Raw genomic sequence first — 27257 nt, 5'->3', positions numbered from 1 at the left:
TGTACCTTGACTTTTCAAGAGGTGACATGGGATAACTTTCTGGACCCGATGGAAGTCAGAGAAAAACGTTCTTTATGCTCAAATATTGGCTTAAGTTTGGATCTGTTCAAAGGCTGAATATCCTTGACTCACCATAAGTGAATAGTGATGTATTCAAGAATAACTTGAAATGTACGAGTCGCTTTTTTATCTAAAGTAATCTCTATCAGCTCTGTAATGCCCACTCATACTTCTTACTTACACTATGTATGTCCTTGTAGTTATTAACAGGAAGTAAAGGAGGTAAACACATGCTGTACTGCACCATAGACCATGGCTTAAATAAATAAGATGTTGCCTCCATTCATATCATCTGGACTTTTGTTTAACCATCCTTTGTACAAAGATATGAATGCAAAAAGTGCTCATGGGCATTTGTCTGAATGGAATAAACCACACTCTGATTATATCTAATCAAGGATGTGCACAAGTCTGGGCTAAAGTGGCCAGAACACATGTACAGGAGGCTAAATGCTGAATGTAGATGCACGGGAAACATGCAAAAAAAGGCGAGTTTTCAAGATAACCCCACATTGAGGCTGGATGAAGTAATTTGGAACAGTAATTCATGGTGACGAGCTGACACCCACTCTGCAGTTTCTCTCAGCTCCTCTGAGCTTTATTGCCTCTTTCTGCATCTTGTTTTGGTTTTATGCCCCACAATTAATTGTTTCTGTTTTGTCTCACTGCTTTTATTTTGCAGTTTTCAGCAATAAAGCTCAGAGAATCCATGCTCCTTGCAAAGCCCCAGCACCAAGGAGGTCTCTGATGCTGCACCTGTGCCTACAACACAACAGCAGATTATAGGTAAAGGATTCAAATGTGTATAAGCACGCCATGCTTCAGTCATCCTTTCCCATGTCCTCAGTGGTACAGCCCAGCCTAGTGGCTTCACAGCAGAGTGGACTACTTTATTTAGAACAAGGACGGGGGGGTTAAACCACAAGCAGACTGCTGGGCTGACTCACTGACTAGAATAGAGGTCTGCTTTCAAAACCTGTGCTTTCAAAAAAAAAGGGAGAGAAAGAGTGGAAAAAGAGACGGCTGTGACAGAACAAAGCGAGAGTACTTCCTGCTGATATTGGGATCTTTATCATCTCACTCTCACTATGCAGCGGTGACACGGCTCTCAGCCTGTTTCCATTCATTAAGAGTGCAACGCTTGGTCAAGCATGGCGTGCAAATGGGGCATGGCTGAATACTTTTGGCATTTTGTGGCTCGAGGTGCACCGCACACTTTGAGGAATACATTAATTAAGGGATACTGCCTAGCTGCTCGTATTACAATTAGATTCAACTCTGTACGTTTACATGCATCTAACAAGGCAATTATTATATTAATGAGCATGGTTCTGCTCCATGCAATCACAGCTACACCTTTATGTAAATCAAAGACGCCTCAGGTGCACCGGAGATGATGCATGCAGCTGTTGCCCTCAGGACCTAATGTGACAACAGGTGGCTTTAAAGGGGTTTTACTGCACCACTGATGAGTTTGCAGTAGCATGGAGCAGGTAGCAGTCTATTTATTTAAAGTACCCACAGAAGACATGGCCTGCAGACTTGCAATTGACTATTGATACAGTTGTTTTGTATTATCAATGACTCAACCACATATGTTGTCAAGTAATCAGACTAGAACAAGAGAAAAATGGCCATTTATGCTTTCAATATTACTGAAACGATCAACTGATTATCAAAATACTATACTTAAAATAAGAGAATAACTTGTTGTTACAATTACTGACATGTCTGCATTTAATTAGGGTTTAGGGTTCATTGAATGAAACGATAGAAGAAGCTAATTGAAGACTAATGAAGTTTAAGGTAAGAGGCAGGTCTGCTGCTGCTGGGGACTGCAACACCTGGAGCTACACAACCACACACACACACACACACACACACACACACACACACACACACACACACACACACACACACACACACACACACACACACACACACACACACACACACACACACACACACACACACACACACACACACACACACACACACACACACACACACACACACACACACACACACACACACACACACACACACACACAGCACTAGCAAGTTAACCAGTAACTCGCCAGCAGCCGGTGTCTGTGATGCCAGTCTCACACATTAAGTTTGCTCAATTAAACACACACTAGGGCCCCGGATGTATGTCCACACCGCTCTCCTGAGGTCCGGCTCCGGGAGGAACCGGACCGGCCCGAATGGGTCTTATGAATACTGCACATAGGCGTAATTTAAACTGTGGTCATGTCCTCATCACTTTTGGAAATGGCCAATTTTGTCCCCACCACTTTGCAATAGGATAATTTGTTTAAAAGTGTTCTGAAAATAGCATAGGAAAACATGTACAATATCGAGGACTGTTCTCACTTTTGGGGTGTGTTTCTGGTGACACAAGTGGTGCATTTTGGACCTGCGACACGTTTAATATTAGTAATAACTGAATAACTCACCACGTTAGTGAGGAAGTCTCCGTCGCTGAGCTCCTCCAGGTCCAACAGGTTGCTCCCTCCGGACGGATAGAGTTTCTCTGCGGCCAAACTGTCTAAGATAGACTCCATCATGACTTCTGTCTGCAGCTCAGTAGCCGGCTGGACTGTTAGCAAATATCAAGATAAATTCATTAAAATTCAACTGTGTTCGTTTCCAGTCGTTATTTACACCATACAGCGTTGTTTTCAGTGACAAACTGGGAAAATGTGGATAATTCACATCCTTCTGTCTGCAGCTGAAGAGTCAACGCTTTCCATCCAGCTGTGTGCGCGAGGACCATCCTGCTCGCGTGCGTTTTTGCCTCCCCCCACGAGCCAATGAGTATTTAGTCAAGCCCCGCCCCCGTGGCTTCAAATAACTAACACGCCCCCCAAAATACACAGAAATAATACTTATTCTATATTTTATCCCACCTTTGCAACACTATTTTGTCTGAAAATATTTGGGAAAATGTTTGATTAATTTTTTTTTAATGATTTTGCATAAAGCATATTAAAATAAGAGTTTAAAAAAGGCAAAAGGAACTGCTGATGGGTCAACATGGCATACATTAATAGTTTGAATGAACTCACCTTTAATATAAATTGAAAATCATTGATATTTACTTATTTGATCATTTATTTGTATAATTTACAATGTAATGCACTTGAATGCACCCTGCTATACACTCACAGGTGATTTCAGGATTGTGTAGGCGTGTACAGACCAGCCGACTGACATATAGCTCCCTTTTCTATTAGCTTGGGGGGACAAATGAAAGCTTTATTATTCTTTATTATTCTTATTAAAACAAGTTTACTTGTGCTTTACCTAGAGCCTAATCAGCCAGGCTCCTTGTGTGAAATACAAATCAAGAAAAAGGAAGGTAAGGACGGTTTTGATTGATCGTTTTGACACCCCGATATATATTGCCTGCAGCTACAACACACACACACTCTTCAAAAGAGGAATTAATTAGCTTTTTTGCTTCACTGTCTTCTCAGGCTCGCCCATCTCATTCCTCATGCTGCCCCACATAACTCCTCCTATGAGAGAGAGAGATGGAGAGATTAAAACCCCGTCCATTGTGCTGCAGGTATCAGAGCTGTGACCTGTTACATAATCTGGGTAGATTTCCGTGAAAGAGGCTTGTAAGAAGGGCATTTTATTTATTGAGATATCTCTACAACTACCAAATGGATTGTCTTCAAATTTGATAAGGGCATCAATGGCTCTCTTGACATCATAGGGTGTGTAAGAGGTGACACGGTGATGACTATCAGCTTTTTCTGTCCATTCTTATTCACACAAAAGTCAATAACTGTCACGTTACATGTTATGATCTCTTATTACTGTTTTTCTCTGTGTCCGTTCTCTCTCAATATATCAGTTTACGGAGGTTTTCCCATATCGAGACAGGCTGTATCTGTTGTTCTCTCACAAACAAGGTGTTGTATATCTGTGGCGAGTTTCTATTGATTACTGTACACACCTTACTACTTCTAATTAAAGGCACCCTGCGGAGTGTTTGACCACTGGTGGCACTGTGGAGCAATATTGTCACGAGACAAACCCTATTTAGTTTGAACTTGTGGGGCGATAATAACTGTTAAAGGCAGAACCAGACAACCAGCTGACATTCAACAAAGATGGGCTGCTTTTCATTCACTAGTTGAAACATAAAAAGATGATAGGGATATTTAATATTCCTTATATTAAAATAATCTAATAATGGAAGGGGAAAAGGAGGTGGTGGCAAGGAAATACATACTATAATATGGTTTATTTTATTTGCATACAAAATTCTAGTTCCGGAAAGAGCATTTAATTTAATTCATGTATTTATTCAGAACATAAAATGTATAGAAATTGAAAAGCCGTCGTTCTGTGATTGGTCTGTTGTCTGTTGATGCAGGTGGTGACACGCAGCGCTCCGATTGGCTCCTGGTGCGATGATGCGAGGATGATGACTCATCTTCTATTCTGAGAGGGAGAGGTGACTCGGGTTCTGAACTTTCGTCTCCTTGGTGACCGCTGTAATGTCATCGCCTCGCCAAACATCCATTGTTGTCATCGTCTCCATCCTCTGTCTCCGTCTGTGAAATCTGATGACATCACAAACAAACAAACATCACATTGTTGTTGTTCTATAATTCACACACAAGAACGATTAGAGATGGAACCCTCATGTAATATCAATTCAATTCAATTCAATTCAATTCAAAGGGGCTTTATTGGCATGAAAGTTAAATTAAACAATGTTGCCAAAGCATCACAATACAAAATAATTAACAACATTAACATACATTTCAAATGTTTACATATTATTGATGATATATATATACAGTGATATAATTACATTTCAACGTGTGTGTGTGTGTGTGTGTGTGTGTGTGTGTGTGTGTGTGTGTGTGTGTGTGTGTGTGTGTGTGTGTGTGTGTGTGTCATTCACTGTCCCTCAGGTTGTGGCATGTGTATACATACTGGGCAGCAAGGTGTGCCTTGTCTCCTTCTCCTAGCAGTACTCTCAGTCTTGAGAGGTCATCAACCTCCTTGAAACCTGGGATCACAGAGTTCAACTTGTTCCAGTAAACGCTCCTCACTTCGTTGAATGTTTGGCACTTCAGGAGGAAGTGCATCTCTGTCTCGGTCTCACCTGTCGTACAGTGACCACATATTCTGTTCTCTTCTGGTTGCCAGGATCTTTTGAGTCTTCCTGTTTCGATTGCCAGTCTGTGGTCACTGAGCCTGTACTTGGTTAGGATCTGTCTCTGCTTTCTGTAATATCTCTCTCTCTCTCTCTCTCTCTCTGATGACCTTGTTAAATGGCTGGAGCGAATTCACTGTAGCACTCACTCATGCTGGTGAATGTTGATTAAACATTTTATATTTATGACTTCTGCTCCCTGCTAACAGTAAATTAGTAGTCAAGGCCAAAACAAGACTTTTTAAGGATCTCCTCAACCACCGTCATAACAATTCAATTATTAACTTCACCGGAAATAAATAAAGTGCTATTAGAATTCAGGCGTACAGAAAAAAAGCACAATAAACGAGCAGGAAAAGCTCAAACTAATAAATACAGTTTTAAAATGGACTAGATTTGGCCAGAACTAACTCCCATCATCACAGAAATAAGTGTTTTGATCAAACTACTCGCTTAAGTTAAACTTCAAACTCTAATATTTCTAATGTGATGCAAAAAAAGCATATGTTGCTCTTTAAGGGAAAGAAAAACTTGTATTTTCTTGTATACATTTGAGGACTTGTGGAAAACATTTAACCTGGCAGAAGAAAAATCAGCAATATCTCCCTCATCGTTTCCTTTTTTGTTTTATATGTGGCAAATAGTTTTACTTCATTATCTTAAAGAATTCCTCATGTCTTATCTGGCAACACTTACTAACAGTGTTATCCATAAGATGTAAAAAGTCAGACCCTGTGAGTAATCAATAAAAACTACCATCGAGTCACAATCACAGAATCCAATTAAGTAGAATCAAATAAATAGTATGGGCGTCTGATATCATGAACATCTTAAGGATGTAACTTCCTATCTAACTGCACATGTCCTTCCTGTGTGTCTGCACTTGGAGCCCAGTGGGGTTGTGTGGTTGGTTGGTTGGTGGTGGTTGGGTGGAGTAGATGATGAATACTAATGATGGTGGTTGGATGGAGAGTACATTTCACATAAAGCCTTTACCAGTGGCATGAGCTTCAGCATTTAGTTTACACAGTGTGGATAAATTGAGCTGGATAAACCCAAGAAGATGTTTTCCTTTCCTGTTTTAGTCTTTCCTCCCTCAGATCAGATGTCTCACGTTATTGTAAAGTTCAGGAGTTCAGAGTGAGCGATGAGGACAGAGATACAGAGTCCAATAACGCCAAGACTGTAATCAAAGCCAGCCCCATTCTTTACAGTCTGTTGGGTCATCTGCACGCTCTCCAGCTGCAACAAGGGACTGCTTCACTCACACACTGATGAACCTCACGGACATTTCATTGTGTCCATTCTTCTGTAAATGATCTTCGCTATAATTAGGATATCTGGGTCAGCTTCTTCCATACCAAACTGCACAGAGGTATGCATATAATTTTGGCCAAAATATTTGATAATAGTCTGCTGCACCTGTACTGCCCTCTACTGGAGAACACAACACATAACAACTCACTTATTTGTATGCACTTCACCTGAACTTGCTCCTGTGGGTATTGTCCACAGTATCTGACCATTGCATGTATGATATATGTGTAATGTGTGTATATGTAAAGCGCTTTGAGTCATTGAAATAAATGTAAGGAATTATTATTATTATTATTATCAAAAACAAAGCCTGTCATAAGAGAGAAATGGTCTATTATCATTGTATATCTGCTCTTACTGTCCATATATTACTTTCTTCAAAAACAACTTGGGGTTTGTCTGAAATGTAACTTAAAAAGAGACACCCTCTGCCTTTGATTCCCTATTTTTGAAGCTTTTTCCAACTCTTCAACACACACATATTTCTCACTCTAACTTCATATGTTAGTCTGCGGCACCCATGTGTTCTTGTCAACAGAGTTAATATGTGTAAAGCAGGCAAACTTACACTTCAAGAGTCCATTCTCTCAGATGTCCCACTGGAATAGCTGCAGACTGGTTTCTCGTTGCCGTCACCACTGCATGGTTTTGGACCGGGTCAGTTTCCGGGTCAGAGCGTGGCGAACCGTCAGCATGTAGGAGCGTCGGTCAGGAAGAGGACGCTGCTGGTCCAACACCAACCTGCAGACAAACGAACAATTACAGATATAACAAACAAACAATTACAGATATAACAAACAAACAATTACAGATATAACAAACAAACAATTACAGATATAACAAACAAACAATTACAGATATAAAATACAAGAAATGTTTTTCTGCAAACTGTGAGATGTTGTAATAAAGTTGAACCAAACCTGATGACCTGAGTCACGGCGGTTTCCACAGCTAAAACCGATTCTGCCACCGACAGCTCCCTGAAACCACACCTACAGTATAAACACACACACACACACAAACACACACACAGATTAATCAGACACACACAGTTTATTAAAAGGCCCTCGTCAAAATAACACACACCTTAAATCCTTGGCCAGTCTCTGTCCTTCCTCTGTTGTGACCTCCCTGCCGATTTCCAGGTCCGCTTTATTGGCTACCAGCACTGTAGGAACAACTGACACACACACACACACACACACACACACACACACACACACACACACACACACACACACACACACACACACACACACACACACACACACACACACACACACACACACACACACACACACACACACACACACACACACACACACACACACACACACACACACACACACACACACACACACACACACACACACACACACACACACACACACACACACACACACACACACACTATATAAACCATGTTTGGTAGCAAGACGTGTGATCTGTAGGTAAAGCCTGCATGCCAGAGCTTGTGTGTGTGTGTGTGTGTGTGTGTGTGTGTGTGTGTGTGTGTGTGTGTGTGTGTGTGTGTGTGTGTGTGTGTGTGTAAAAGGTGACAATAGACAGAGGACAGGCAGAGTTAGAGCAGAGACAAACACAGTGAACCCACTGTTTTTATAAAGGTCTGGTCAAGGTTAGTTAGTTGTCTCTAGATCACACATTAAGTTTACTGAACTCCTGTCCAAACATGTTTTAGCACATGCAGCCGGTGATGAGTGAGTTCCTTCACCTACCCAGACTCTGCTTGGTTTGGTCGATGAGTTTCTTGAGGCGAGGAACCTCCAGGAAACCGAGGCGCTGTGTGACGGAGTAGAGCAGCAGGAAGCCGTCGGCCCAGCGCAGCGACGCCTCCAGAGAGGCTGCACAGTTGTCCTGCAGGAGCATCACCTTATTAAAACACCACTTTATATACGTTATGGTCATATCAAGTCACCTTGCATCTCCTTTGTCACATCATGTCATGTGAATCATGGTAATTAGATTATCAAATATAGATTTAATGGTGCAAACAATTGAAAAAGTTTGACATCTTGGAAAATACGCGTTGTGTTGTCTTGCCGTCAACTGTGCCATTGTTATCGTAGTTTGATAGTTAACTAAGCTTATAGTTTAAATCACAACATATATCTGGGACACACCTCTAAAGACAACTACCGTACTTTTCGGACTATAAACCGCGACTTTTTCCCCCATTTTGTTTGTACAGCTAACGGCCACTAGGGAACCTCCTAAATCTATGGATTTTACAGGTAAAATTAACCACCTTTAACTCTATGGGCTCTAGGACCGGTCCGCGCCCGCCACCTTTAAGCGGCGGGCTCCAGCAGGAAAAGCTGGAGGCCGGAAAAGAGTGAGACAGGTCGCGCGCAAAAGTAAAAGTGGAACCGAGAGACAGAACGAGAGCAAGACAGACTGACAATTTAGCTGCTGCGGCTCATATGCAGGTGCGCTTTATAGTCCGAAGTTTTACATATATTCTTCTGGCATTTATGATCAATAGACTTAATTTACTCATAGTTTAACATCAATTTGAGTAAAAAACAAAGCAGAAATGTTGACTATATATTTGTTAAGATCGGAGGACAACAGGTTGATGGAGTTATATATCTCAAAGTTTCGTCAGGACTCAGTTTTGAATAAATTTTTCTGTTGTACTGGCAGCCCAGAATGACTCCAGATGCGATAAAACACATAATTTCCCATCAGCAAAAACACGTGGGTTTGCTATCCTGGCTCCAAGATGGTGGAATGAGCTCCCCACTGACATCAGGACAGCAGATAGCTTACACACCTTCCGGCGCAGACTGAAAACTCATCTCTTTCGACTCCACCTTGTATTTTGTTGGTCGAACGCACGTATTGTAAGTCGCTTTGGATAAAAGCGTCAGCTAAATGCAATGTAGTAATAATGTAATAATAATAATAATAATTCAATCAAATGTAGTCATTCATTTTTCTTGACAGGAACGTAGTATGAAATTATCAAGGTTGTTTTTCTTGGTATCTTAGATCTAATTACCCGTAATAAAAACATTTAGAAACGTGTTTAAAGTTGACCCAATGACAGTAGCGAAGTTACAACAATTACCTCACAAGCTAAATCCAAAATCTCCAGATCAACAGCTTCCTGGTCCACCACCCGACTGCACCTGTAGGTCACCTCTGTGGACACACACACATATTGTATTATTTTAATCCCGTGAGCCTGGTCCAATTACTTCTCCGATGCCAACAATGATTACAGTCGCACATATTTACCTTTTTTATGGTCGTATTCTCCGATGAAGCGCTTGGTGATGAGTCGAACACACAGAGCTGCAGACACAAAGAGACACTGATCTGCAGCATGTTCCTGTTGTTCCTTCAGAGGAGAATGATCCTCTTAGTAACGCTACCTGCCTTCTTTAAACAAAGGCAGAAGTGCTTACTCTGTGTTTGGGTGGAAAGAGTCTGGAGCGTTTGTTTGACGTCTTTGTCTGCAGCGTGAGAGCTCCGAGTTTCCCTTTGGCAGGAGACTCTAAAAAGTTATGTAGGCTCCTTCAAGCTGTTGTTGGAGACTTACTTGGCTTTAAAGTAATGTTTTGAGCCTGAAATTATGGCTTTTCTGAAACATCCGATACACTTTTATGAAATGGATCTGCTGTAAGTGTCCTGTAGCAGTTATCACACACATACATTGTAATATGGCAATGTGTGTTCTGGTGTATGTGTAAGGTGCTTCTAACGTGGCTCTGTCCAGAAATCCATACATTTTAAGTTTAAATCAGTAACCAAATATCATCTTTAATAAGTTGTCCTATTGAGATTAATCCTTTAAAATGTATCTTAAGTCTACTCGCTATCTCATTTGATTTGAAAGGCTGAAACAGCATTGTCCGGGTCCATTTTTAGAGCTTGTGAGGAGAGGTCAGCGTTAGACCTTTGTGAGGTTTCCATATTTAGAAAAACCCTTTAAACCGTGACCGAAATGTAACCCTGAACTTAACCTCTTGTCCGTGCCTAAACTGTGGAAAACATGTGTCCTAAGCTACTGTTACTCATCCAAAGACTCTACCTGTTTTTGTTGTTCCATTTGTTTACCTGTTTTTCCAGAGTTTTGAGATCCAAGAATGAGGAGTTTAACTGGAACCATCGTCCTGTTGGCTCAAATATTAGTCCTCTGTCGCTGCATGAAAACACTGAAGAGGAGAACAGAGGCGTCAAATGTAAAGCCTCTCCACAAAACCTTAAAACATGTAACCTCGTAAAAATAAGCGTAAGGGTTACCAACATACTGACCTTTAAGTAGAAATAAATTCCAGATATGGAGAGGTGTAAAATAAGGAACTCACTGTCTTCAGACACTGAGCAGACTGGAACGAAGAGACGGGACTGTCTTCTCTCTTTTCCGTGTGTGTGTGTGTGTGTTTTGGTTATAGGAGCTCTCTCTCTCTCTCTCTCTTTTACGGAACAGTATATGACAAGAGCCATTTGTCTGCACCCCTGTAAGCACTTCTGATCTATTTAAGACACTTAGAAAAGTCTTACGGGACTTGCAATCATTCCACGAAGGTTGGACGGAAATCCAGAGCTGAAGATACAATCTGAACAGTTTATATCACCCCGCAAAATCTATTGTTTTCCTACCATCTATTCTATGGTTTTTTAGATGGTTACTTGGTGCATGCCATGAGAAAACTAGGGAGTGTCTGTAGCTCATGCCTTTTAAGTATTTTGATAAAGTTGAAGACACCTACAAAGTAGTTTTAATGACAGCCATAAGAAAAAAAAAACGTTAAAATATTTCTTGTTCATCATTAGAAGAACAGACAAATGCCTAGAAAAACACAAATCAACAACTTCCACTACAGGCGTTAGCAACTACACCTAAAAGTACAACGTTCCTGCTTTTTTCTAATTAATTTCTTAGCTTTTAACGTCCTTTCTTGCTGTGACCCCGAGCTAACCTCTGGATTTGGCAAAACTGCTTTTTATTCAGGCCTCCCGAGTGTCCTCAGATCTAGAAGCGGACAGATTAGAGCATGTTTTACGAGAGAATATTTGGCTAACGTTTCCTGGAAAGTCAAAAAGAAATGGAGACGACTTGAATCATTGAGGTAATGCAGTTCAATAGGCTTTCTCTTGAAGGGGCAGAAGTTAGGAAAGCATTAGTAAAATAGTTATGTTCAGAAATGCAAGAAATAGAAACCACCCAAACTGGATTAACGACATTTGTAAGATTTTATTCATATTTAATACGTTCTCTTAATATGCTTTATTCAACAAAGCTTGCTAACAGGAGTGGAAAGGATCCAAGAGTATAGTACAAGCATCAAGGACAACTTTAAATTATGACGCGACACCGAGTTGGTTCAGAGAAGTGTGTGTGTGTGTGTGTGTGTTTCAAAGTAGAGTTTATTGTTGTACTGTTCAGCAGATGGACGGCTCGCCGACTGATCCTTCGGTCACGGCTTTCACACATTTAGCCATCGTCTGGGACGCCCTGCTGATAGAGTCTGAACAGAGAAACACAAGAGGATTATTGGACATCTCTTACATGTTTTAATGTTTCCTCTGTATCCCCTATTTTAAAAACACTCACCCGTCATGTAGAAGTCCTTTGCTGAGAGCTGAGGTGGAACCAGAGGAGAAGCGATGAGCTCCTGGTTCACAGCCTGCAGAACAACAATAAAGAGATCATTTCTTATTCTTTCTTTGGCATTATACTCTACAGGTGTGTGTGTGTGTGTGTGTGTGTGTGTACCTGGGCGAGTTCATTAGCCTGTTTGAAGTAGTTTGCCTCCTCGACGTCGTCATAACGGACCAGGTTGGGAGAGACCTCGGCGAGTCTGGAGCGGACCTCCTCCACAGAGTCGTAGGGCAGCGTCACACCGGCCAGCTGCACACACACATTCATGTTCATTACATTTGGGGTCAATTTAAATATGAATATTATGTTTGACTATTTTGAAATGCTTTATTTTGGTCACTTTTACAACTACAATTCTGTTATAAAAAACATTAAATAAACAATAAGTCATGTTCTGTGTGAAAGTGACAAATCAAAGCACATTTGTGATGACAGAAAAGTTGCAATAGCTTAAGCATAACAATTATAAAAACATTACACAACACCAAAAGTATTGCCATGTGATAAGAGCATGTGACTGAAGTGATGCTGAAACGAGGTGATGGAAATTAGTTTACAAGGAAGACAGATGCGAAGAGATGCGTTTTGAGTTGCCTTTAAAGGAGTCAACGGAAATAGCTTATTACATCTAGCGTGCTCACCTCAGACACGGCTCTGATGATCTTCCAGTCCTCTCTCGCCATCCCCGGCGCGCTGACGGCCAGCCGGGTGTGCTGGCTCCGCCCCTCAGTGTTCACATACGTGGCGTTTTTCTCCGTGTACGCAGCGCCGGGGAGGACGATGTCTGCCATCGGTGCTCCTACATCACCATGATGACCTGGAGGGGTTTAAAATCTTTAATATACTTTCTCTCATGGTCACCACTGGATATTTAAGTGTGTGTGTGTGTGTGTGTGTGTGTGTGTGTGTGTGTGTGTGTGTGTGTGTGTGTGTGTGTGTGTGTGTGTGTGTGTGTGTGTGTGTGTGTGTGTGTGTGTGTGTACCCTGGTAGATGATGAGGCTCTCTTTGGGCAGGTCGGCTCTGGTGATGCAGCCGGCGTCGGCTCCCAGCAGGAACAACACTTTGGGAGGAGTCGCTCTGATGGCGTCAACCCCCGCCTTGTAGCCGAGGTCCAACGCTGCCACCTGAGAGGCAACTCTGCGCGCACACACACACACAAAATATGAGCAAGAAGCAATGATGAAACGTAGGAAATCTAAGTAACTTTACGGGCAAAGAAATCTTAAGAAATTACACTTTTGTTCTCGTTATTCTCCTTTGAAATTAGGCCAAAATAGTTGTGAATAACTACATTTAAACTGGCATGAGAAGGTAATTGATTCGTGTTGACAGCTTCAAAAGAGTCCACTCTCATGAGGATTGTGGAGTTGTACCTGTGCAGGACGTTGAGGACTTTCCACCCCTCCTCCACTCCACTGCTGGTTCTTGCGTTCTGAGCGATGGAGGAGACGACGCTCAAAATAGCGGCTCCGTCTTCCCTCTGCAGAGCGCTGCTGCCCACGACCACGACCGGACGCTTAGCAGCGGAGAGGACCTGGAGCCAGGAAGAAGGAGGCGAGAAATCAAGTAAAAGCTGCCAAAGAAATTCACCCGAGCGCTCCCAGACAAACAAACCCGTTCATAAATCAGCCCCACAGGCAGATTGAGATTGAGGGCATTACCTCGCAGAAGGGGTGTGTGCCGTTAGCCAGCTCCTTCAGGACCGAAGTCTCCTCTCCCAGGTGATCGTATGTGAAGCTCAGATCAACATTGTGACCGACCATGGCGACGCGCAGCTCATTGTGGAGCCAACTGAGAAAGAAAGACGGGGAATTGATTACATTACATTGATTTTATCCGGTAGAAGCAGAGACCGAACACAGAAGGAATGACGTATATGTTCGCTGCATTGAAGCCGTTTCAATGAGGAGAAATGAACTGGTCATTTCATAGAGGGATGTGCGAGTGTACCTCTTGCGGATGCGGGCGTTGAACAGCGGGGCTTCGTAGCGAGGGTTGGTTCCTACGAGCAGCAGCAGGTCACACTCCTCGATGCCGGCGATACGAGAATTCAGCAGGTAGTTAGAGCGAAGGTCAGTGCTGCAGAGCGAGGAAGAAGTGTTAGATATCGACTTCAAAACGGACTCTCCAGGCCTTAATATGTCCTATCTAAGGACCCGATAAAGCACACTGATGTGGATTAGGGTTAATTACTGTGACAAACAATACTGAGATCTTTTATAAAGAGAACTAGGCTTTACAGAAGTTCAAATTCAAGCCGTTTCTATTACGTCAAATTATAAACGCAGTCTTACCCGGCCCCAGACATCGGGAAGACTTCCTCAGTGCAGAGGTTCTCCGAGTCCAGTCTGTTGAGCAGGTCTTTGAGAGAGACCAGAGTTTCAGCGTCAGCCATCCCTCCTGCGATCGCTGCTACCTCATTGCCCTGCACGCTTTGAAGCTACACACACACACACACACACACACACACACACACACACACACACACACACACACACACACACACACACACACACACACACACACCACACACACACACACACACACACACACACACACACACACACACACACACACACACACACACACACACACACACACACACACACACACACACACACACACACACACACACACACACACACACACACACACACACACACACACACACACTTAAACAAACAGACTCCAAGAGATGCATGAATAACAAGGCATGAAATGACATGTCTCCTATATAAAGGACGCAAACAAACACTTACTGCTCCAGCAACACGAGTGAGAGCGTCCTCCCAGGTGGTCGGGGTCAGCTGACCTGCATCGTCCTTCACCATTGGCTGGGTCAACCTCTGCCTCTTCAGACCATCATATGCAAACCTGAAGACACATATTTGGGGTTAGTTTGTTATGCTAAGTCCAGCTGCATCTGACTTTTGAATGGATTAAGTCAAACCTGATGTTTCTGCCGACATCACTTTTTAATTCAGTCATAAACATGCTAATGGTTTTGGCGTGGGTCTGTATTTTACCTGGTCTTGTCAGAGATCCATTCTTCGTTGATGTCTTCGTTCAGCCTGGGCATCACCCTCATCACCTCCCCGCCTCTTGTGCTCACCAGGATGTTACTGCCAACAGCATCCAGCACGTCGATCGACTCCGTTTTCCTGCAAAAGGCAGCAAAAAAACCAAGTTGAATAAAACAATATGGCAGAATCAAACACAAAGACTAACTAATCAAAACGCCTTCAAATTGAAGGATTCGCCTCTTGTTTTTTGTATGACTATTGTATGAAATCGTGTCCTACCTGGTCTCCCAGGGTCGAGAGGTGAAAGCGTAAGGTTTGGAGGTGAGCGCTCCGACAGGACAGATATCGATGACGTTGCCTGAAAGCTCGGACATGAACATCTTCTCCACGTACGTCCCGATCTGCAGGTTGTTTCCTCTTCCCGTTGTTCCCAGGTCTTCAACACCTGCGATCTCGCTGGCAAAGCTACACAGGGATGCACGAACGTGCCGTTAGAGGATCTCTTGTATTAAACGTACTGTTTGATATAAATATGGATGCTTATATTGCTCGTACCGGACGCAGCGTGTGCACTGGATGCAGCGGGTCATGATGGTTTTGATGAGCGGCCCGATGTTCTTGTCCTCCACCGCGCGCTTCCCTTCTGTGAAACGACTGCGGTCTGAACCAAACTGCATGGACTGATCCTGAGAGCACAGCAGGCAGGAGTGTTAACATAGGAGAAATAATGAAATGGTTTGACGTGGGAGAAGTGAAGTGGTTATAAACGTACCTGTAAGTCACACTCTCCTCCTTGATCACAAATAGGACAATCCAGTGGGTGGTTTGCCAACAGGAACTCCATCACTCCCTCCCTGATGAGACACACACACATTTATAAGGCCAGTTTCAATAGCAGCTGAACTTAGGTGAAATGTAAAAGAAAGTCGTGTTAGAATACATTTGAATATGTGATTTTTTGTACCTGGCTTTGCGTGTCTTTTCTGAGTTGGTGAGGATGTTCCAGCCCTTCATGACGGGCATAGCACAGGCTGCTACCGGCTGAGAAGCAGACACACATGTCAATTAGAAACTAGACACACTTAAATGCACTTTGAGCCTAGTGGTGAATATATCACTCTGCTTCCTGACCAATCAGAGGCTCCTAGGTTACCTTTACAACTCTCTCGATCTCCACCAGACACATACGACAGTTTCCCGCGACTGAGAGACGCTCGTGGTAACAGAACCTGGGGATCTGGACTCCTGCTTTCTCACAGGCCTGATGGGGAAAAGGAACCAAGATTAAGTGGGAGAAGACCATCTGAAACATCTGTTGTGGTTTCAGTAAATTCATCGGGTGTTTCCTAGTTCCTACCTGCAGCACTGTTGTTCCAGTCTCCACCTCCAGGGATTTCCCATCAACAAACACTTCCACCATGTTGCTGGCAGCACGCACTGGAACTAATCCAGACAAACAAACTTAATCCACATTGTTTTGGTTTTATCTGAAGCACGAGACGGGTTATAAAATGGAAGTAGCTTGAAATATTAAAACGAAACTATTCATGCGATGCTTATGAAAATCGTATACACTACGAACAGTTATCTGATACACAGAAACATAGCAAGTTGAAAACAATTAAATGAATATCAATAAGTCTTACCAGTGTTGAGTGCCATGCTGCTCTTGGCAGCTGAGGCGAGAGCCCGCCCAACGGATGGCAGTCGCAACATGACTGAGAGGAAAACAAAAAGTTAATATATGAGCTAATCTTATTATACATAATGTATGTTGATCAACTAATGTTGACTATTTGTTCCGGATCTACCCACAAGAAATAGAGCTGTGAAGCTGTCATTGTATTTGTTTGTGCTCCAATTTGCCTTTGAGATGAAATGTCTTGGATGCATAATGTGTGAACAAAATCAATCAGTTATGCAAAAATAGGTAGCTCACTTATTCTATCATGGCAACAACTTTGCAATGCTCAGATTGTATGTAAGTCATAGCTGTGTAGGTCTAATTTATATTATTATGTTCATTTTTAAAAAGTTGTATTGATTCTATTATTAAGCCCAAAGCCTGATATAAGATGCTTGTATTCATTCAGATTGAGGAGGAATTAAATAAATGACCTTGCTCCCTTTTCCAAACATGTATATAGGTAACTTTCACTGGACTGATTTAACACATATATCAAAGTATAACTCAGTGGCAGTGTTAGCCTAGTAGCTGTCACTGTCAACAACAATGATGCTGTTACTCAACCAGCTAGGTACTCGTTTCAAGGAGGTTATGCACAGTGCGGAAACATACTGACAAAACTAAATGTTAATGCATGTTTTATACAGGTTTTAAGTGATGTCAAGAGGATAAAAGCTAATAGGGAGCTTGGACCTTCCTAAGGACTCATTGCTTGCAGGCTAGCTGTTAGCTAAGAGCACTCAAGGACACGGGCATTGCAATGTTGTAAGAGGGTTAAAAGGGATAATGAGGTCAAATACAGACATGTACACTAGCTTCGCAAATGAATAACAAACGCATTTAAACATTAGTAAGTGTATACAGTGTTTTAGTTTCTTACCTTTCGCTATTTGGCCTTCTTGACCAGAACAGCGGTTATCAGATTTTTTAACACCAGTCGAAAGCTATGGCGATGGGTAGCGGAAGTAGAATGTTGTCCTACTTCCGTTTCAAATGAAGTTAACATTATGCTTAAAATGTTTGTTCACACATAAATCATAACGTTTCCAAAGGACCCACAATTGTATTTAATTTGTATAATAGTGCTTACGAATGTGATCATCTTTAATTACTGATTGTATTTGATCAACAATAATTTTACTTGAAATGTTTCCTAGTCTTATTTAATCACTATTTTCTTAATATTTCTTTCTTTCTTTCTTTATATTTAAATGTGTTCTTATTTTTAATTAGATTACATCACAGGCAGGCTTACATCACTGCATGAAATCCTGATGTCCACCCTTTACTACATTTCCCATGATGCACCGCCTGATACCGGAAGTTTCTACGTGTTCATCTTCGCGACAGTTCAGGAAGCAAACAGCTACAGAAAACGAGCAAAGAGTTGGAGCTTTTTCAGCAAAAACAGGTGAATAATATTCAGAGTAAATACGTTTAGTTGTTTAGCTTATAAAAAATAGTCACTGCTTCGTTTCCCCCAAGTTTTTTACAAATAAACCTGACTAGGCCTTCTCTTTTCATTAAACTAGTTAGCATCAAGCTAACAGTGATACCTGTGTTGTTAGCGTCAACTAACAACAACATTATATTATACCAATGCTTGCTAGGGGTACAAATGTCCTAGTTTAGGTGTTTCATTTAATAACATATAATTAAATAAGCATGTTTGTGTTTTTTCTTACATAGTTTATGTGTAGCATCACATTAGCATCCTCTGTTTCTCTGTTGTCATTCTTTTTTAGTGACTTTGCATTTATATTATGTTATAGGACACATGTAATAGATGTATAGAGTATATCATAGAAATGTGAACTACAGGACTGTGTATCTGTATGGCTTACCAACTATAAATACAGCAACTATGTCACTGTTAAGATTGGATTAAAATATAGATATTATGTACAATATAATGTTTTTAACATCATTATTACTTAAATAATCATGCGCTACTGTGTTTAAATGCATTTTTACCTTGGAACAATCTTGATCATATATCATTCATAATATGCTTAATTGATTACATCAAGTATACACATTCTCAAAACATGTCTTTCTCCACCATAAGCACGTGTATAGCAAATCAACCTGTCTTCCTTCATCTTCTATATCTTCCCTGCTTATATTTACTTTTCATTTGATATTTAGCAGGATGTTGCCGACTACTTTGCCGCACAGCAACGGCGCCCTCGACTCAAGAGACACTGCACGTCACACGGCGGGATTCAAACGCTACAAGTACCTGCGGCGGCTGCTCCATTTCAAGCAGATGGACTTTCAGTTTGCCATTTGGCAGATGCTTTACTTGTTTACGTCGCCACAGAGAGTCTACCGCAACTTCCACTACAGGAAACAGACCAAGGACCAGTGGGCGAGGGACGACCCGGCCTTCCTGGTCCTGCTCGGCATCTGGCTATGTGGTAAGTTTATACTCGATTGTAGATGTTAGGAACATATCACTGGTCCCCGGCTTGAGCTTCAACCTCAGGACCCATGGATTTCTCATCACATACAGAGCATCAGCTAGTTCCTGAGCAGTGTCCTTCACATGCTGATATCCAAGAGAGGGAGTCACACAGTCACAAGATGGAGGAATAGAAAGCAGTATTCAATATTTACTTCAGATTAGCTCCACGTCAGAAATGAGCATGCTTGATGTCTCTCTCCATAGAGGCTGAATCATCATGTTAACCACATAGCTATCATCTGCCTCAAACAGTCCTGATGCTCTTCTAGGTCATCACACATCCTGTCATGTTCACAGCTACAGTTGGGATACCTTTGTTATCATGTTACTCTGATATTGGAAGAGGACATTCACTATTTTCCCAACAGTAGACAAGATGTTGTAACTTTACTACGATGGCTGAACACTCCTTTTATTCCTCCACAGTGTCAACGATAGGCTTTGGTCTGGTGCTGGACATGGGAGTGGTGGAGACCCTGAAGCTGCTGCTGTGGGTGGTGTTTGTCGACTGTATAGGAGTCGGTCTTTTCATATCAACCCTCATGTGGTGAGTTTGCCTATATAAGATACACATACTTTTGTGTAACTGCCTGTACAGATGGACCCTCTCCTGAATCTGAAACATCGTTTTGTTTCCCCCAGGTTTATCACCAACAAGTACCTCCTGAAGCAGCCAGGCAGAAACTTTGATGTGGAGTGGGGCTACGCATTCGATGTTCACCTCAATGCTTTCTTTCCTCTTCTCATCATCCTGCATTTCCTGCAGCTGTTCTTCATAAACCGTGAGTCGGAAATACCTTCATCAAATTAAAGTCTTTTTAAATGTTTTTGTGTGCAATTAAAGGCGCATTGTATGTGTTGAATGAAGATTAAGGACACTATTCTGATTAGTTTACATTTGTTATTGTTAAATACCACATCAGCAATTCATATTATTGCTATTGTAGAATAACACCTGCCACCTTTTTCACCACACTTACTCTTTGTCCCGTGTGTTTCAGATCTCGTGGTAATAAACAGTGACTGGTTCATAGGATACTTTGTGGGGAACACAACGTGGCTGATTGCCATCGGCTATTATCTCTACATCTCATTCTTGGGATACAACGGTAAGTCATAATTGTTGGGGAATAATTTGCCCTGCATGTCCTTCCTTCGCCCTCTGACGCAGCTGAGCAACCTTGAGCAGCCGTTATCTCCCATACGGAGGGGCTGCCCTAGCAAGTTGTTGTTGCTGCCAGTCTGTGACCGGGCAGAGATAGTTATAGTTGTGGGACACCTGGAACACATCCTTCTCGGGGTGTGGATGACCTCGAGCCATAAGCGACAACAACTGTGATTCAGTGTCCTCAGCTGTTTAGTCTCTCTATTGAAGAATGTGGATTATTACGCTCTGAGCTAGTTAAAACCTGGAGCTGCAGGAGGGCTCTTCAGAATTGATTGTGGCATCTCAACCGTGTGGGCAACTCGTGGCCCGTGACATGTCTTGTGAATTCTCCGGCCGAAGCTCCAAATAAACCGTCAGTGTTTGCCATCAAAGCTCCAGCTCTCCTCGTGTCTCTGAGTCCTGACTCCATCAGAGCTCCAGCTCTCCTCGTGTCTCTCTGAGTCCTGACTCCATCAGAGCTCCAGCTCTCCTCGTGTCTCTCTGAGTCCTGACTCCATCAAAGCTCCAGCTCTCCTCGTGTCTCTGAGTCCTGACTCCATCAGAGCTCCAGCTCTCCTCGTGTCTCTCTGAGTCCTGACTCCATCAGAGCTCCAGCTCTCCTCGTGTCTCTGAGTCCTGACTCCATCAGAGCTCCAGCTCTCCTCGTGTCTCTGAGTCCTGACTCCATCAGAGCTCCAGCTCTCCTCGTGTCTCTGAGTCCTGACTCCATCAGAGCTCCAGCTCTCCTCGTGTCTCTGAGTCCTGACTCTATCAGAGCTCCAGCTCTCCTCGTGTCTCTCTGAGTCCTGACTCCATCAGAGCTCCAGCTCTCCTCGTGTCTCTGAGTCCTGACTCCATCAGAGCTCCAGCTCTCCTCGTGTCTCTGAGTCCTGACTCCATCAGAGCTCCAGCTCTCCTCGTGTCTCTGAGTCCTGACTCCATCAGAGCTCCAGCTCTCCTCGTGTCTCTGAGTCCTGACTCCATCAGAGCTCCAGCTCTCCTCGTGTCTCTGAGTCCTGACTCCATCAGAGCTCCAGCTCTCCTCGTGTCTCTGAGTCCTGACTCCATCAGAGCTCCAGCTCTCCTCGTGTCTCTCTGAGTCCTGACTCCATCAGAGCTCCAGCTCTCCTCGTGTCTCTCTGAGTCCTGACTCCAATTGCTTCAGAAGTTTCCCCCACAATAATTAGAGATGTTTGTTTTTTTTTTTAATAATTTTTTTTATTTTTATTTAATGTTACAACACAAAAATGACCATGTTCACGTCTTAAAGTCATCCTGAGGACTTAGTTTTGGTTTAAAATGACACAACATCATGTATGAGTTGCTTTCTTTGGGCTTGTTTTCAGACCTGGTTGCTTATTCCTCTGAAATCTGGCAACAGAGTGGGCGCAGTGTCTAATAGTAGCAGCAAGCTAACGAGAGGCTACGTTCAGCTGGTGACTCGGGAGTCGGGACAGAGAAAATGTCAGGAGTTTGGAAGTATTATAACATTGAAAGCGAAGGCAGTGTAACAGCCAGATGCAATGTTTGCAAGGCAGAGGTTCCACGTGGTGGAAAGAACAGAGCTACGTTCAACACGACCAATCTAACACGCCACCTGAGAAACACCAACAACAACACGACGAGTACACAGCGGCCACTCAGGTAACGGCACTGAAACAACCGACACTTTCAGAGGCTTTGAAAAGGAAAGAGAAACTGCCCCAGAACAGTGAAAAGGCCAAAAGAATAACAGCCAAGATAGCTGACTTCATCGCGTTGGATGACCAGCCGTTATCTGTTACCTTTTTTTTCTCTTAATGCATTGCATAAAGATCGTATCGGGAAGAATCGGTATCGGCAGATTATCAAAATCAAATGATCGGAATCGGATCGGGAGCAAAAAAAGGTGATCGGGACATCCCTAACAATAATCACATACACAGAGAAAGATCATTCTCAACATTGTCTCTATTAAAGTACCAACTTTGCAGTAAAAGACGCCACCTCCGTTGAACACAATTTCTGGCTTAGGGTTAGTCCTAAACAGCTGTTTCAGTTATCTTCCAAGCCAAAATAAGATACTTTTAATGTTGTTTTTCTTATTTGATAGTAATTGGTCATTTCAAAATCCACCAGTGTAATTGATAGTCGTAATAATTACAAAACGGCAGTGTGCCTATGTTTCCTGGGAACAGGAAGTTGTCTTAGGACACAAAAACAGAGAGGTACCATAAATGCGGTTGTGGTTATGTCTGGGAAGGGACAGCCCTTACTTTTTATTATTTATTGTCTGGAGTGTTTATGTCCATGTAGGGCAGTGTTTCTCAAACTTTTTCATACCAAGGACCACTTAACCAATAAAAAGACACTCGCGGACCACCTAACTCCACAAATATCCAAAAACACATAGTTTTTTTACAAATCACCTGAAAATGGTACAAACAAGTGGCAACATGTGTGATGCAGGTGTTTATCTGGGCTATATCATGCAATCGAAAGTGAAACTTAGGCTCGTTCCATTGCGGAGATATTCCCGCGAGAGTGCGAAAAACTTAAATAAATTGTATTTATTTAAAATGTGAAATGTTACCAATATACTCGCGGACCACTAGGGGGCGCTCGCGGACCACACTTTGAGAAGCACTGATGTAGGGTCAACGAAAACACTGTTTGCTCTAAAGGAGTAGGAACGTAGTGTACATTTCACTGTGACTTTATAGGTGTCAATGTGCTGATGTTTGTATACTCTGTTTTCCCCACAGCCCTTCCCTTCCTGAAGAACACGGTGGCGCTGCTGTACCCCTTCGCTCTGCTCGTCATCGTCTACATCCTCTCCTTGTCTCTGGGCTGGAACTTCACACAGGGCCTCTGCTGGTTCTACAAGTACAGGGTGCAGTAGGGGCCTTTTGAGGCGGGACACACACACACCAATGAATCTCCAGCTTCTTCCAGTCTGTGGGAAGGACTCGAGTCTAAGGACGAGCTGCTCCACTCTCTGTTGATTTTCTGTCTGGCTCTGGTGTGGATTCGGAGCTCTGAGGATGTGTTTGGACTAGTTACAGAAAACAGGACGACGGATGAGATGCAGCTTTTATTGTTGTTTCTTTTTGTATGATTTGTAAATATTTCTGGCAGGTTGTAATATATACACAGATGATTGTTTCTGAAGAGTGTTGTTTTTTTTCTTTAAAATAAATCCTGCTTGTTGAAGAGAAAGTAGAGGGACATGGGATGGACACTTTTCTTTCTTCCTTTCTCTGAATGAAGTGTACATTCCTGAGCACTTTCAATAAAAGGTTTTATTAATTTGGGTTACTTTGGTTTTACTTTGTCAGGAAATAAATGATGAATCCTATTCCAAACAAGGGTGTAATGCTCAAACCTCCCACCAGGGTGTGTTTTACAGGTGTGTGTTTCTTGGAAATGAATAGCAGGCAAAGGATTATATACTAAAGTCTGAAACATGCTGTAGTTTTCAAATGAAATCAAATACCAGGAACGTACAAATCAAGTCATCGTTTCGTATTTAATATTTTTGAGGAACATAAAGGTTATACAGATACATTGTTTTACTAATTATACTGCCAGGAATAATAATATGTTTTCTGTTACAAAATGTTTGGCAGGAAAGATGCATTGTTTTCTCCTGTAATGTTTCACAAAGGTTTGGAATAATGAAGGGTTTGACTTTAATACGATGAGGCTATACTATTTACTATTTCAGTGAATTCATCAGCAGTTGTTTGAACTTCTCCTGGTCGACTTCCTTCATGATGAAGACCTTGTGCTTCTTCTTCAGCAGGCCCATGTAGTCCAGCACCATCATGCCTCGGGTGTGAGTCCCGTCCAGCTCCACCGTGACCGCAACCTGCAGGAGGAAGATACAAAAAAATATGTAATACGGAAATGCCCGCCCCTTCTGCTGAAAATAGATAAATCAAAGAGGAGAACAGTATTTTAAAACCTCTTCACTCTCCGTCAGCAGGGTGTCGTCGATGGCTGCAGCCATGGCGTAGCAGTCACAGGTGTTGAAGCCCGGGCCTGACACCAGCTCCTTCTGGTACCGCTCAGTCTGCACCATCTGCAGGGACAGATAGTATTTATATCTATTAAACAAGGACTATGACAGATTTAACCACAAGCTAATTTCCATCTTCAGTCCCACAACAAGAGTCATACAACAGTGGTAAACAGTACATTTAATCAAGTACAACTTTGGCATACTTCTTCCTAACTTGAGTATTTCTATTTCCTTCTACGTCTACTCTACTACTATTCAGAGGCAGGTTATCTCTCTCAGTGTATTGAACAAGAGGAGGCTGTCATACCTTCCTGGTGTGGGCGTAGATCTGCTCCATGAATCGAGCCTTGTCTGTGTCCTGTGCCAGCCAAGTGTCGCAGAAAGACTGAGGGAGACAAAAGACACAAAGTAAGTCAGCAGTTTAACTTCAACAACACTGAAATAAGTCAATGTTGTTGTTTGATTAAATAAATCAATACATATATAGTGCCTCACCCAGGGCAGGCTGTTCTTGCAGCTGAACTCCCAGGTGGCGATGTAGGTGGGGCAGGTGTAGCGGTCCAACACGATGTAGGCCGCCTCGGAGTCAGCCACGAAGTTAAACTCTCCACACACTGTAGTGTTACCTCTGGCTGCACACACACACACACACACACACACACACACACACACACACACACACACACACACACACACACACACACACACACACACACACACACACACACACACACACAAAAAACACATTACCTCCACTAACATTGAGTTAAACAAGAGCAGTTGATACACACACACACACACACACACACACACACACACACACACACACACACACACACACACACACACACACACACACACACACACACACACACACACACACACACACACACGTCTTACATTCAGTGTTTCCTCCCATGATGTAGAGCGCCTTCAGTTTTTGGGTGAAGTTTGGGTTCAGTGACACCGCTACAGCCAGGTTAGTGAGGGGCGCCGTGGCAACCAGAGTCACCTGCATAGTGGTATAAGGAAGAGGACAATTGTGAACACAGAAACACTTTTAAACTCATTGATTATCTACTATCTTACCCTCCACCCACCTCTCCAGGATGCTCGTTGACCATCTTGACGATGGCCTGCGCCGCTTTATTCTTCTGCAGCAGCTCCAGGCCCGGAGCGTTTGGATCCGGCACGTCCCCCAGCCCGTCCTTTCCGTGGAAATCTCCAGCGTGAAGTTTGCGAGCCAGCAGGGGCTGCGCACACCCCCGGTACACTGGGATCTGTGGGAGATTACAGCTGTTTATTAAAGAAAATATGCTTATAATATAGCATTATCATTATATATACTGTTCATACCAGGCGGTCTAAACCAAGTTAAAAAAGAACATAAGTAAAGAATATATATATATAAAAAAAAGGAACACTATCAAAAGGTGATGAAATTCGAATATAATATTTGTCAAATAAACAACTTTGCCTTCTTTGTTTTTTTATGTTTTGTCGTGCCATGTTGCTAGCTCTTAGTAGAAGTGTCAACAACTTTGTTTGGGTCAGTCCATCTCTTCCCCATGAATACAAATGTAATATCCACAAAAAACTATATATGTTTCTATCTGATCACCTTTAAAGTTATTTTCCCCCAGTCTTCCTTCTTATATAATGTTCCACATCTCACCGAAACTTGTAAACTGCTCAACATACACTTCCAAAAGTTTCTTATTCTAATTCAAATAAAATACAAAAATTCAAATAGATTTGTACAATTCTCCTATGTTTTCCCTGCATTATTATTATTATTATTTACTTATTACTAAGAAAGAAGCTTCATGACGAAAAAGTTACAAATGGTATGCAACTCTTTGTGTAAGGTCAATACTTCTATATTTTACTTCTATTAAAGGTGAGGTAAGTTTGAAAAACCGGCTCGAGATCGCTAGAATTTGAAAATACACAACCGGAGAAAATCTGCTTAAGATATTCATTGCTATCGGGATGTTAAGAGCATTCCATGGAATATAACAAAAAGTGTATCGCAAGCCGGTCTCTGAAACTTACCTACCCCACCTTTAAATACACGACAGTTTTAGATCTGGTAATAGGTCCTCATAATAAACCTTACGTCCAGCCTGTTGCAGATTTTTAACACCCTCAGTGTGTTCTTGCAGGAGTTCTCCAGGGGGGTGTTTCCATGGCTGCAGGTGATCCCCAAAACCTCCACGTCTGGGTCCGCGAGCGCCATCATGATAGCCATAGCATCGTCCACACCTGTGTCCACGTCGATGATGATCTTTTTCTTCATTTTACCTGCGAGAAAAGGCAGGTGTGTGTTCAGAAGGGGTTTGTCGCGTCAGTGCTGTCCGCCATGTTTTTGGAAAGGGTGGGTCCACACCTAAATCTAAGCACTCCTGAGTCAATTCGGGTATTTTTACATTCTCAGTAAAAGCGAATATATTTTGCATTAACTAATCAACAAAGTGGGTGAGAAAGGATGCAGTTTAGCGGCACAGAAAGCAAAACAACCAATTTACCAGTCAGCAAATGGGTCTTCAAACCGAGTGAAACGCGTTTCTGCTCCTCCATGCTTTGTGTACTGCTTCAAAACTTAGGATGACGCAACAGAACAAACTCGTGGCTTTGCTTGAGGCAAATGTTCATATAATGCAAGATAATTAGTTGGACTTGCATAACAATATTTAGTCTCCTCCTCCTAGTACACAATTGCTTTATCATGCATA

At 42.4% G+C, this 27257-nt stretch overlaps 5 protein-coding genes across 6 annotated transcripts in view; 1 reads left to right on the top strand and 4 right to left on the bottom strand.

Moving 5' to 3' along the window:
* creb3l1 (cAMP responsive element binding protein 3-like 1) overlaps window positions 1-2681 on the bottom strand; it is a 29243-nt gene extending 26562 nt beyond the window's left edge. The window contains exon 1 of the mRNA XM_034097096.2: window positions 2520-2681. Coding sequence (XP_033952987.1) covers window positions 2520-2630 — 111 coding nt within the window. The 5' untranslated portion in view covers window positions 2631-2681. The remainder of the gene's footprint in view (window positions 1-2519) is intronic.
* A 1619-nt stretch (window positions 2682-4300) lies between these two features.
* LOC117457268 (ras-related and estrogen-regulated growth inhibitor) lies at window positions 4301-10697 on the bottom strand. The gene is made up of 8 exons (XM_034097236.1): window positions 10646-10697; window positions 9824-9880; window positions 9654-9727; window positions 8299-8437; window positions 7649-7742; window positions 7483-7554; window positions 7131-7303; window positions 4301-4643 (listed from the first exon to the last, which is right to left on the bottom strand). Exons 1-7 carry the CDS (start codon window positions 10695-10697, stop codon window positions 7195-7197), a joined length of 597 nt encoding a protein of 198 aa, XP_033953127.1. The 3' UTR covers window positions 4301-4643; window positions 7131-7194.
* A 1065-nt stretch (window positions 10698-11762) lies between these two features.
* On the bottom strand, window positions 11763-17876 carry LOC117456796 (NADH-ubiquinone oxidoreductase 75 kDa subunit, mitochondrial-like). Its single transcript, XM_034096649.2, has 19 exons — window positions 17786-17876; window positions 16865-16936; window positions 16576-16661; window positions 16372-16479; window positions 16183-16259; window positions 15991-16072; window positions 15774-15904; window positions 15498-15683; window positions 15222-15356; window positions 14955-15069; window positions 14490-14635; window positions 14146-14274; window positions 13857-13986; window positions 13569-13729; window positions 13178-13332; window positions 12836-13011; window positions 12309-12443; window positions 12147-12219; window positions 11763-12060 (listed from the first exon to the last, which is right to left on the bottom strand). The coding sequence occupies exons 2-19, from the start codon at window positions 16932-16934 to the stop codon at window positions 11975-11977; spliced, it is 2181 nt and encodes a 726-aa protein (XP_033952540.1). The 5' UTR covers window positions 16935-16936; window positions 17786-17876; the 3' UTR covers window positions 11763-11974.
* Window positions 17877-18225: 349 nt separating this feature from the next.
* On the top strand, window positions 18226-23812 carry unc50 (unc-50 homolog (C. elegans)). Of its 2 annotated transcripts, none has more exons than XM_034101512.2 (6): window positions 18226-18316; window positions 19057-19325; window positions 19799-19919; window positions 20015-20154; window positions 20374-20481; window positions 23264-23812. In XM_034101512.2, the coding sequence occupies exons 2-6, from the start codon at window positions 19058-19060 to the stop codon at window positions 23398-23400; spliced, it is 774 nt and encodes a 257-aa protein (XP_033957403.1). In that variant the 5' UTR covers window positions 18226-18316; window position 19057; the 3' UTR covers window positions 23401-23812. The 2 variants fall into 2 exon arrangements, with proteins under 2 accessions (XP_033957403.1, XP_033957395.1); XM_034101504.2 differs by having other exon boundaries at window positions 19054-19325.
* Window positions 23813-24019: 207 nt separating this feature from the next.
* LOC117460198 (inosine-uridine preferring nucleoside hydrolase-like) lies at window positions 24020-27156 on the bottom strand. The gene is made up of 8 exons (XM_034101477.1): window positions 27051-27156; window positions 26642-26826; window positions 25623-25802; window positions 25423-25534; window positions 25018-25154; window positions 24830-24907; window positions 24466-24582; window positions 24020-24369 (listed from the first exon to the last, which is right to left on the bottom strand). Exons 1-8 carry the CDS (start codon window positions 27100-27102, stop codon window positions 24217-24219), a joined length of 1014 nt encoding a protein of 337 aa, XP_033957368.1. The 5' UTR covers window positions 27103-27156; the 3' UTR covers window positions 24020-24216.
* Window positions 27157-27257: the final 101 nt, after the last annotated feature.

This window comes from Pseudochaenichthys georgianus, chromosome 2, assembly GCF_902827115.2.
Source record: "Pseudochaenichthys georgianus chromosome 2, fPseGeo1.2, whole genome shotgun sequence".
In the NCBI taxonomy this organism is placed as follows: Eukaryota; Metazoa; Chordata; class Actinopteri; order Perciformes; family Channichthyidae; genus Pseudochaenichthys; species Pseudochaenichthys georgianus.
The sequence above is the reverse complement of the archived record's forward strand: the minus strand, read 5'-3'. Positions and strand labels throughout refer to the sequence as shown.